This window comes from Hoplias malabaricus, chromosome 2 (assembly GCF_029633855.1).
Source record: "Hoplias malabaricus isolate fHopMal1 chromosome 2, fHopMal1.hap1, whole genome shotgun sequence".
Lineage (NCBI taxonomy): Eukaryota > Metazoa > Chordata > Actinopteri > Characiformes > Erythrinidae > Hoplias > Hoplias malabaricus.
Genome location: NC_089801.1, coordinates 34,351,464 through 34,363,982, shown reverse-complemented (window position 1 = coordinate 34,363,982; position 12,519 = coordinate 34,351,464). Strand labels below are relative to the sequence as shown.

General features: G+C 38.3%; 1 protein-coding gene across 1 annotated transcript; it reads left to right on the top strand.

The window, feature by feature from the left end:
• The first annotated feature begins 5,788 nt into the window (after positions 1–5,788).
• On the top strand, positions 5,789–11,839 carry LOC136676325 (uncharacterized). Its single transcript, XM_066653229.1, has 11 exons — positions 5,789–5,911; positions 6,264–6,470; positions 6,687–6,880; positions 8,032–8,059; positions 8,150–8,184; positions 8,415–8,442; positions 8,533–8,567; positions 8,804–8,876; positions 9,085–9,174; positions 9,925–10,481; positions 11,639–11,839. The coding sequence occupies exons 1-11, from the start codon at positions 5,806–5,808 to the stop codon at positions 11,837–11,839; spliced, it is 1,554 nt and encodes a 517-aa protein (XP_066509326.1). The 5' UTR covers positions 5,789–5,805.
• The last annotated feature ends 680 nt before the right edge of the window (positions 11,840–12,519 follow it).

Sequence of the window (12,519 nt, the reverse complement as noted above, 5' to 3'; positions counted from 1 at the left end):
TGTGTGTGTGGGAATGGATCCACACTGAGGTATTTTTATAGTTTTCAACTTTTTTGTGAGTTCATCTGATTTTGTTTGTAAATGTATTTCATGTTTATTAAAATGTTTTTTACAAATGTACACAATTTGGCACTGACCACATCTGGCACAACTCACTTTGATAATTAGTGTTTTCCCATGGATCTTGCCTCTGAATATGACACCTCCCTGAGCGTCCTTCCTCCCTAGTTTCTCCAAATCTGCACCAAGACTCAGGTCTAAAGACAACACAATGTCTCCACATCAGCAGTTAGCTGCTCTTGATGCTGACCTTTTCCATTACCCTGGTCTTTAGTTCAACTCCTTCACCTCACGTCTGGCTCTTACCACGGCCTCTCTGTGCTTTCATTATCCGCTTTCTCATGTCCCGACTTTCTCTCCTCTCTGTGCTTTCAGGGACTGATGTCACATCCTGCTCTCAATGACATCAGCAGCTCCAAAAACAAGACCCAAGACCAGAAACTGGACTCGGGAACTCAGGTTGATAGATTTGAAGTCCACATTCAAATACTAAATAGTGCTCTAATAATTAGTACAGACTGATGAATTACACACACAGTATAGGTCCAGAGGTTTGTGCCCACCCGCTCATCCCACCTGTCTTCTGCAGCTGATGATATTAATACAGACGTGTTCCCTGTTGGCTACAATATCAGACTCTGCCTTTCTGGGAAGGCTTTGCACTATGTCAGAACATTGGATCAATGTAACATTAGCTCAGATTAGATAATTCTACAGCTTCACAAACCAGTGCTGGGGAAATGTATAACTCTCTTTCTAGTCAATGACTTTGTGTGTGGCATCCTTACATTAATGTGTAGCTGCTCCAGAGTGTCCCATTTTATTATTCAGTGCTTTTTTACAGACATTAGACAAACTGTGTGGCACTGACCACCTGTGTCAGCATCAGCCAACTGAAGAGCATCTAAGAGCATCTACAAACTTCTGGACAAACAGAGTAGAAAAACACATGTCCTGTCCTTCCCTCTCCTACTACTTTTTTCTGCTTTTTCTTTATTTCTTTGTTTTTTGTTTGTTACTTTCTTTTTTTTCATTCATTCATTCTTCCTTTGATACATTCACAGGTCCTTGCCACTTTTGCTACTTTTTTGTTAATACTGTATTTATTATTATTATTATTATTATTATTATTATTATTAAATTTGTGCTTTTCGTTGCAGGGTTCCCAGAAGTCTACCAATGTTTCAAAGGTCTCTCATTCAAGCTGCAGTCTCCAGTAGTAGATCTGGCCTGAGAAGAGGAGATGTGAATACATCACAGATAAATTTATAGCTCACACTTTACAGTGGAGGTGCATTAATTAACCATGGTATTACTAGCATATCTGAGGATCTCTAAATGCTTCAATAATGTGTCAAGTAACCGTTAACGAATGTCAATAATAATATATTCCTTAATCTATAAACTTTAAATCTCTTATGAATCATCATTGAAATCATTACTATTTAATTGATGTATTAATTAGCCATGTATTAATGCTTATTATCTAATGTGCCCCTAATGTATTTGTAAAATGTTTACAGTTTATGTGAGACAGTGAAACTTGTCTTGTTTTAGGAATGTGTAGAATGTCCGTTCTTTGGCTTTACTGGATAAAGGGATGCTATTAATAACTAAGAGCTCCCCCTAGTAGAAAAACATTACCCTGTTAAACACTAGTAAATCAGTGTTGATTTCACCCAACAATTAAGGACCTTATCTTTGTGGAACGCTGTCAGTTTTTCTAGCCCCTCGACAGATATTACTGACCACCACATCTGAGGCATGTCCTATCACACACAACTGGGGAATTGTGCTTGTGTGATGTGAATGTTTACACTGACTACATTAGTATTATTTTGTTATTGTTGTTATGTAGAATCAGTAGACTGAACATGTTTTACATTTGATTGCATATCTTTCAGTATTTCACTTGTAGTCCAAAACAGACCAATAGAAACATTGCAGAATTTCCCATGAGTAAACCCTCCATTAATATCCATTCAAATACTTGAACATCGTTTCCTTGCACTTAAAGATGCCATTGTGGAGAGAAGAGGCTTTGTTGTGACATCAATCAATATGTAGGCCTGGTGCAGTAACACACATCAATATATTGTATAAATATATACTATATATAAATAATATATGGTAAAACAATATGATAAATCAGTATAATCCCAGCTTGATTTTCTCTTAGTGTTTTAATTATAAAACTAAGGAAACTGTAAAAAGATATCACTTAACAGATAAAGGAGTATAAAAGCCCATCTGTGCTGCACTTGTTTTTGACTGAGTGATTAAAATGAAAATAAACTGCAACATTTCAAGTTAAAACCTTTTATTTTGCCTTTGTTTCTTTAAATATGATGTTGTTGATTCCAGCTAGCACATATGTGGGACTTGTGATTTAGCACAAAGCTAGCCATGGATTTATGGGTGCTCATACTGGATACTGATCAAATCAAATCAAATCAAATTTATTTATATAGCGCTTTTCACAACTGATGTTGTCACAAAGCAGCTTCACAGAATTCCAGTAAGACAAGATTTGACATGAAATGTAAAGACAAATGTAAAACCCTCAAGTGAGCAAGCCAGGGGCGACAGTGGCAAGGAAAAACTCCCCCAGCTGAGGAAGAAACCTTGGGAGGAACCAAGGCTCACAAGGGGTGACCCATCCTCCTCTGGTCAATCTACTGGTGATAATAGTTAGTAGTCCGTGAGAACTTCAGTGTAGGGACAGCTTCAAGGCACTTGGTGGTTGCTGGAGCGTGGGCAGCTGGTCTGAAGCGTGGAGGAGGATCTCAACAGTCATCCATCAGTGTCCAGACAGACAGGTGGGCAGTCGTTTACTCGGAAAGATGTAAAGGGATGGAATTAGTTTTGAACTGTTTTGTGTTTGTAAAGTAGAAAATATGAAAATTTCCAGAGTGTGGCTAATGACTCCGGCAGATCTGACTATGACAGCATTAACTAAAAGGAGAGAACCAGGAGGACACACAGACACGGGAGCATCCTGAAACACTGGCATCCCTCCGCTCCACCGTCAACAAACCTGAGTGATCGCGAGAAGCGGAGGTACGACAGCACCAGCGTCTCAGTTTACTATAATTCCCTGTGTCCATGGACCCCCCGGATCTGCCGCCTTTATCTATGGGGGAGCATTAGCTACCAAATGATAAACTAAACAAATGAGTTTTTAGCCTACATTTGAAGATTGCGACTGTGTCTGAGTCCCGAACATTTTCTGGAAGATCATTCCAGAGTTGGGGGGCTTTATAAGAAAAGGCTCTTCCCCCAGCTGAGGCCTTCTGAATTCTGGGAACATTTAAAAATCCAGTATTCTGTGATCTGAGTGAACGTGGAGGCTCATAATAGGAAATTGTATCTTGAAGATATTCAGGAGCAAGCCCATGTAGAGCTTTATATGTTAATAACAAAATTTTGTAGTCAATGCGGAATTTAACAGGCAGCCAATGAAGTGATGATAGAACTGGGCTGATATGTTCAAATTTTCTAGTTTTAGTGAGGACCCTAGCTGCAGCATTTTGAACTAGTTGAAGTTTTCTTAAATTGCTGCTGGTGCATCCTGACAGTAGTGCGTTACAGTAGTCAAGCCTTGAAGTAATAAAGGCATGTACTAATGTTTCTGCGTCCTGGAGGGATAAGGCATTTCTAATCTTAGCAATATTGCGAAGATGTAAAAAAGCTGTCCTAGTGATACTACCTATGTGTTGATCAAATGATAAATCCGGGTCAATTATGACACCAAGATTTTTTGCTGCTGAACCAGGTTTAACTGGAAAGTTAGCTAGATTTAAAATTAAGTCTGATAATTTATTTCTTGTCAGTTTTGGACCCAAAAGTAGGACCTCTGTTTTGTTGCTGTTTAGAAGGAGGAAGTTACGCAACATCCAGCCTTTCACGTCTTTTACACAGTCCTCTATTTTCTTTAATCTGTGTTTGTCATCGGGCTTGGCTGAAATATACAATTGTGTGTCGTCTGCGTAACAGTGAAAGTTAATGTCATGGTTTCTTATAACTGTGCCTAGCGGTAACATGTATAATGTAAATAATAATGGTCCTAAAATAGAGCCTTGTGGAATTCCAAATCTTACTTTAGAATAATTTGAATTTAGATTGTTTACTTTTAGGAATTGGTAACGTTCCGTTAAGTAAGATTTGAACCATAATAGGGCTGTCCCTGTGATACTGATGCTGGCAGAAGACAAGTGTTTATGAATGGGTTACACATGCTGTACGAGGAACTCGTCTACTGCGGTATACAGTGACTCCGTCAGCAGAGAGCCCTGTCACAAAATGGATGCTGACATTTTTGATGTTTTATCTGAAACCTGGTAAAGCCTGGTGTTGTGTTCTCAGTCCATATTTAGGCCGGATTAATCCCACCCACTGGAGAACAAATTGTGATTGGCCTATTGTGACTTTTTTGTAACCACCAGATTATATCATAGACTTATTCCTAATGCTTTACACATTCTATTAGAGTCTTAGCCCACTGTACAATCAAAACCTGGCATTTTCTACAACCCTATAATTTCAATCTATGTTCTTAATATCACACTCAACTACTGTGTTACTTCTGAAGTTTATATCTACACTCCTGTACTGAACTGGTCTTGCTTCTCTTTTGCTCATCTGAGCTATAACTCTTTACTGTTTCTAATGTCAGAAGGGAACTATTCTGAGGCCAATAATGTTTAAAAAAATATGTTAACAACAATATTGAAGAAATCAACATCAATACTTTACTTAAACCTGCACTATGTAAAGTTTGGGGATTTAGTGAGCCCTCTGCCCTCTTAGAAAAGTTTCTCTTCTGGGGCAGAACATATGGAGCTTGAACTGATACAGGAAGAGGGAGGAACTGATAACAGTAATGTGAGGGAAATGCCTCTCATCTGACACTATTACAAGTTTTATATTCTCTATTACAAGAACCTAGCTTTTTCTCAGCATTTCAATCATTTCTCAGCATTTCTCTGCATTTAATGCATGAAGCCACAGGCTGCTAATGATAAACTAGACACCCCTGCCCCCTTCTCACTCACAGCAGTAGAGGGTTTGTAAAATAATACCTAGAGAATGTGAGTAAATCCAGACTTTCACTTTCACTCTCTCCCTCAGACTGAGGAGCGGCTGTGGTGAGTAAACAGCTTCAATCTTGGACTAAATAAAGAATAATTTTAGGGTAATTTTTCTGGAGGCAGATTATTGACTGATTCTTCACCTCATCTCAAGCGCTTGATAGATTAGCACATGCTGTGTGATGTTGTGATGTTTGTGTTTAAGTGGACACCTTTATCAAAGATTTATCAAACTACGTATCATCGCTGTCCAAAGGAAAATGTGTATCTCCATTTTTGTGGATTTTGAATTTACTCCATAATTTAAACAAAGCAGCTGTCCTTCACATCTTTTTACACTGACTTCCACTGAAGATTAAAAAGGATTTTTCCTGCTCCTGTAAAGATACTATGTTGGAGATGTTTTTCTTGTCTTATTTGCATAGTCTGTTATTGTACGTACCATCCTGTATCCCCCACAATGCTTATACAGGTTTTACTTTATTTAAAGCTTCTAGGACACAACATTGTCACTCCCCTGTCACTTTATCACTTTACGTATTATAAACATATACATATCTTCAACTAATGTAATGAATGTTTTTAATTGAAATTGAAGAGTTCAGCTGACAGAGATGTGTTTGTATTTCACAGGTACCTTTTGATCTTCTGGTTTATGGACAGTTATGCTGTAAATTATCGAGTCACCATGATGCGCAACACAGTGGAAGATGATCCAAATAAATATCAACCAGAGATACAACCTCTGACTGTCCCCTTTCGTAGGATGACAATAATACTATATTATTTTAATGTGTGTGTGTGTGTGTGTGTGTGAAACATGTATTCCGTTGTGTGAAAGAATTTACTTTCTTTTTAGTTGAGATTGTCACCTGACTGCCAGTAACTATTTTCATGTGTTTGTTTTAAAGCCAGAGCTGGGAATGATGCCAGAAACATACACCACACCAATTATATAAACATAAAGACATAGGAGAATCTCTAGTTTCAGTTAACCTGTTTCAAAGACAAATTACAAATAATGGAATGTAATGATATGTAAAAAATGATAATGTGATAGATTTGATGTAAGGAAATATTACAGTAAATACTGTCTTTAATATAATTTAACAGGGAAGAAACTGAGATACTTCACAGTTGTAGCTGGAAAAACTCTAAACTCTGACGTGGAGTTCAAGAAGCGTCTTCAGGAAGAAGTGTCCTGTTTGGAGGAGGTGTCCAGTGAGGGGGAGTGTGACCTGATTTTACTCTTCTGTCCTGTTGCTTCTCGTGCTGGAACTGACATTGAAGCAGCACTGGTCAAGCTCCGTGGTGTTTCAGGTATTCCAGAAATATATTCACATGTATTTTGATGAGCTGGTCAATGATTTTTGTGTTAAATTTTATGTTCTGTGTTTACATGTGTAATTTTAACATATTGTTAAGTAAAGCACTTTGGCTTTAAATGTTCTACATAAACAAATTACCTACATACTTTGTTATTTTACTTTGTACTTCATTTTCAAAATCTTTTTTTTTTTTTTTTTTTTCCTACAGACTCCAAACCTGCCGTTCTGGTGGTTCTTCATCACACATTCAAACAAGACACGATTCCTCCAGACAGCTGGAGATCTGTGACCAGAAAGAACACCCTAACTGTGGACTGTCTGTTCCATGAAGACAGAGGATTACTGACCTGTTCTAATAATCATCAGGCACTACAGCACATCAAGAAGCTGATTAAAGTGGAGGTATTGATAGTAGTTACCTGTTGTAGGCAGAGATAAATATTCCCACACATATGATTTAAATAGTGCTGTGGGATCGAGTGAAAATATAAACAAATTAATTGCACAGTTTGTTGTAATTGTGATTAACTGCATAGTCCCTTCCTAAAACTGAAATTTTTAATAATGGATATTCATTCATTATCTGTAACCCTTATCCAGTTCAGGGTCACAGTGGGTCCAGAGCCTACCTGGAATCATTGGGCGCAATGCGGGATTACACCCTGGAGGGGGCGCCAGTCCTTCACAGGGCAACACAGAAACACACACACACACACACACACACTTTTGAGTCACCAATCCACCTATCAATGTGTGTTTTTGGACTGTGGGAGGAAACCGGAGTACCCGGAGGAAACCCACGCGGACACAGGGAGAACACACCAACTCCTCACAAACAGTCATTCGGAGCAGGAATCGAACCCACAACCTCCAGGTCCCTGGAGCTGTGTGACTGCGACACCTACCTGCTGCACCACCGTGCCGCCCAATAATGGATATTTAAATGTAAAATAAACAACTCAATATGAAATCAAAGCAATGGAATTATATTTATATTAGTAGTGTCTATAGAAAAAAAAATAATCACAACAATAAAGTTAAAATGTTTTTGAGATAGAATCTCTTAATTTACTGAGTTAAAATTTCATGAAGTGCTTTAGCATCAAACACAGAAACTTTAATAGATAAAATTACCACTACAGCGCAGCTCATGGCTTAAAAATAGATATGAAACAGGTGCTCCCTGCATTCGTGTGTGTGTGGAGAGTGAGAGAGTGAGAGAGAGAGAGAGAGAGGGAGAGAGAGAGAGAGAGTTATTATATTTAATACACATTTAAGCATTAATAAAATGTAATCAACCTTTTGAACTCAACAGTAGCAATTGCTAGATAAAGTACATCACTAGACAGTGTAAAACATGTGAAAATATGGAATAATAACAAGTGAATTCCTCTATGCATTAACACAGCTCTAGATGTAAACATTGTAATTCTGGCTTTCAACAGTGTGGGGATCCTGTAGGGTACTGTGTAATTCCTCTACAGGCAAATTACAACATGTACAACTTTCCAAATATCATTTCTGGGTCTTAAGCTTTTTTTTCATTTCTCCAGATTCTTAAATTGGAAATAGATTGGGAAGGTGAGTATTTTCTCTCTTAAATACATTCTTGTAATTATTTTGAATTAATTATGTTTCAAAACAATGAAATTATGTGAAAAACTCTTTTAGGAATAGGAAATCGGTTCAGAAGAAGAGCTCCTACTGTGAGTATGACATTAGAATAGTTTTTCATCACACTGCAGTTACTCCCTGGAATCTTTTTCAGATTACAATAACCTTACTGTTTCTACACTTGCATCCTGTTTAACAATGGTCAGGATCAACAGTGTGGGGATCCTGGAGGGCACGGTGTATTTATTCTACTGGCAAATTATAATATGTACAACTTTCCAAATGTCATTTCTGGGTCTTAAGCTTTGTTTCATTTCTCCAGATTCCTAAATTGGAAATTGATTGGGAAGGTGAGTATTTTCTCTCTTAAATACATTCTTGTAATTATTTTGAATTAATTATGTTTCAAAACAATTAAATTATGTGAAAACCTCTTTTAGGAATAGGAAATCGGTTCAGAAGAAGAGCTCCTACTGTGAGTATGACATTAGAATAGTTTTTCATCACACTGCAGTTACTCCCTGGGATGAGTATGTTAGGGCTATAATAAATAGATTTACCAGAACAGTTTCCACTGCAGTATCCACTACTGGGGAAATGTTTCTATTATGTAGATAGTTTGATTTTGTTTGATCATTAAACATGGCTTACTGTCACAGAACAGAAATAAATGACACTTTAAAAATAAATGACACTCCAAACTTTCATCAGCCTGATGCTGCACACAGACCCCAGACAAAGGCAACCACATCGACTGAGCCATCAGCAGAGTCTAAAGATGATAGTAAGTGTATAAACTCCAACTATTATATATGACAACGGCTCGTTTAGCTTTGAAAGTAACACTGCATATACTCTACCTGGATATACAGTTCTCTGAGAGGAGCGCTGACCTAGGAGAGTGGTTGTGTGTTTTTATTAGCTAGAGCTTCAATTATTATTATTAATATTAACTAATTTGGTCCTGAGGGGAGCTGGTTTTGCTTTTTCAGTTTTAGAAAAACGAATGAATGAATTCAAAGAAAACATGAAGGAAGTGGAACAAATGCTTGAAGAGGAAGAGAAGAAACATGGAAATAAAAGTGAGTATAATGTATTGTTAAAGTTGTATATTGTTGATTTCACTTGAGTGATGGACCCTATATTTCTGTTCCTGTTGTAATACCATTTACTGATGAGTGTTCACCTTTTTTACGGGCTGTTACAGCTCAGTGTATAAGTCTAACTAAGTACTACTGCATTATACTGTTGTGGTCAACAAACCATTCTTCAGAGTTTATAAGCAAGGCTATGTTTCTATTTAGTTACTTTACAATTATTACCATTTCTTCAGATTGCTTTGGTTTAAATTATTTGGTGCTGTATAGAACCATTTTCAAAAAGTTGTTAAAAACATAAATAACAAATCCTTTATCTGAAAAAAAATATATTATCATGTACAAAACCAGTTCATCATGCAGATGAGTTAAATTTGGACCACTGCCTTCCCTTACTAAAATTAACCATGGTTTTACCATAGTATTCTATCCATTGTTTTTTGGCAGAGAGAAAAACTATGGCATGGTTACTATGGTACCTATACTGTGGTTTTACCATAGCATGGTATCTATGTTTTTTTATTGGACAGAAATATATGGCTACCAATTTATTCCATAAATTTATGCACCATGCAACACAGGAATGCATCCCAAAATGTGTAAGTGAATGCCTAGTAGAGCTAGTTTAGAGTTTATTTAAACAATAAAAAAACACCACACACCACACACAAGGGAATCCACCAGAGGGAGGAACGATAATGACAGGGTTGCTGCATTGTTCTTGTTGTGCTGCAGGTTTCACAAATTTGATTCCTGTGCCTAAACTGAGGTTAGTGCTGGTGGGCAAGACTGGGTCTGCAGTGGAACACATGATCCTGGACAGAGAGGAGAGGAGCCAGGCTGGAGCATCCAGTGAGAGTGGACAGGGGTGGCTGGCTGGGAGGGAGATGACTGTAGTGGACACTCCTGAAAAACTGAGAGATAATAAGGAGCTTATGGACAGTCTGAGAGCCCAAGAGCCTCATGCCTTCCTCTTGGTCATACCAGAGAACCAGGCTACAGAAGAGGCCAGAAACATGGTCGAGAAAATGGAGGAGATCTTTGGTGAGAGATGTTGGAGAAAGGCTATGGTCCTCTTCGTCATCACTGGTGAAGGCCTATTAGACGATGAAGGCCCATTTGACATTAAAGACCAGGAAGTCCAGACACTTGTGGAGAAATGTGGGAACAGGTCTTACATTCTCATTGAGAATGGAGATGGTGGTCAGGTCTCAGAGCTGCTGGAGAGTGTTGACCAAATGTTAGGAAACAGGAACAGCAGTGAGATTTGGGAAACACCTGGATGGAAGGATGTGAGAAAAAAAAGTGAGCTACGAAATGCTAGGGATCCTCAAAAACAATGATAAACTTATCCAAGTTTATGAGAATGATATACTTGAGGTACGTAAAAACGAAAATGACCCTGAGGGTAATGTTAGTTTGGTCACTTGGCTGATAAAAGAATGTGAGATTAAAAAGAGGATTTGGGAGCGTATTCAATCACTGTATGAGAGAGTGTCTGAACTGGGGGAGGACAGGGATTACATTAAAGTTACTTTACCAGGAGAGCAACAAACATTATGGCTCTCAGTACCCAGTAAAGAGCCCAGAAAGCAGACAGAGGAAGACCTACAGACCCTTAAGGGCTTGTTCTTCTCAGAGGATATGTACTTGAAGTCTCTGTATGGTTAAAGATGGTTATAGAATAATGTTCATGTTTTATGATGAATATATCCCCTCAAACCCAGTCTACTAAAGTCAATATATTATCACTAGCAGCCAGAAATGACAGTCTAGATATTTAAACTGCATTAGACAATTTGGTTACTGTTTGCCTTCTGAAAGAAAAATGCATGCTGCTGCTTTATGGAGCCAAAGCCTGGCTGATTATTTTAAATATTATTTAATGGTATGGCACTCACCAAAGATGTTGTGGAACAATGAGAGGCAGAAAAAGGCTAAGGATGATGTAGTCATGATGCCTTCAGGAGAAATGTAATGGGAAACATCTGAATAAAACAATGCTGTGGAAAATCATTTAAGATAATAATAATAATAAAAAAATAAGATTAAACCTTTAAATTTTATCTTCAAATTTAAGTTGTTAATTGACATTTCCCCCTCGAATTAATAAAATGTTTGACCTTGATTATAATCCATACTCTTCATTTTATTAATAGAGTCACTGTAAACATGTCAGTGCTTGTTGTAGCATATTGTTAAATAAAATATATGTGGAATGTATTTTACAAGCTTCACATGTCTGTGTATTTGAGTAAAATTGTCTTGTCTGCTGCCTATACTCTGGCACTAGGCATAGTCACATTAAGCTCATGTGCAGCTACTCTGGAGTATTCCTTTTACATACATTTTACATATAATATAAAAATAATATAATTTTAAGGGAGGTCTAATATGTTTGGAGAAATTGTGAATTTCTGCTGTCCAGAGCATTCCCTCCCTCCAATAGACAGCACTCACTAACGAGCTCTGTCCCTTAAACCAGCCCCGCTCTGGCCCTGTACCCACCCAGAGGGAGCCTGGTGCTGCACTGTTCCTCCTCACCGCTGTCTTTCCTCAGAGCCACGCAGATGAAAGGCCCTTATCTCGGTCCTTCGCCCTCCAGGGGCCCGTGTTGTTGCAGCCCCAGCGGAAGCTCATCCGTGTGTGAGGCATAAAGCAGCACTCTTCCAGCTGTTTTCTGGAGCACTAAAATGAGCTGGAGAGAGCAGACAGATGTTTGTGTTTTTAATCTTTTTAAAGTGAAGAGGATTTGGGGTCGGGTCGGGTAGCGAGGCTTTGATCCTTGGTTCTGTTCCTTTTTCCTCCAGTTTGTGCCGTCAGTTTTCTTGATAAACACCAAAAGAAAAACAAAGACTACTGAGGAAGTCTGCATTATCGCTGACTAAGAGCAGACGCAGGCCGAGCAGGACGCTCGCAGAGCTGTTTGAGCTTCTAAGTCTTGCCAAACTAGCAAATTAGATCCGTTTTTCTTTTGACTTTTGTTTTCTGTAACGTTCGAGGCGCATTAAATCAAACAGCTTCTGACACGCTGCAGACCCAGATTGTTTACTTCGTCATAAGAACACTATGAATTCCCAGACCCATGGTGGTCCACTTTTCTCTTTTGTATCCAGGCCCCAAGGGGTGGTATATGTGGTGAGTTATGCCATATATTCTCTTGGAAAGCACAATTGTATTTACTCAATTATGTCCCCTAGTGGTCATTCCGATAGTGGAGTACAGTCAAGAAATTAATAAGTAATTTCCCCGTTGATGTAAAAATGTTTCCTACAGTAAAATGAACGGTTTATCCTGTCAGTGCGGAGACGTTTACCCCAGGGGACGTAT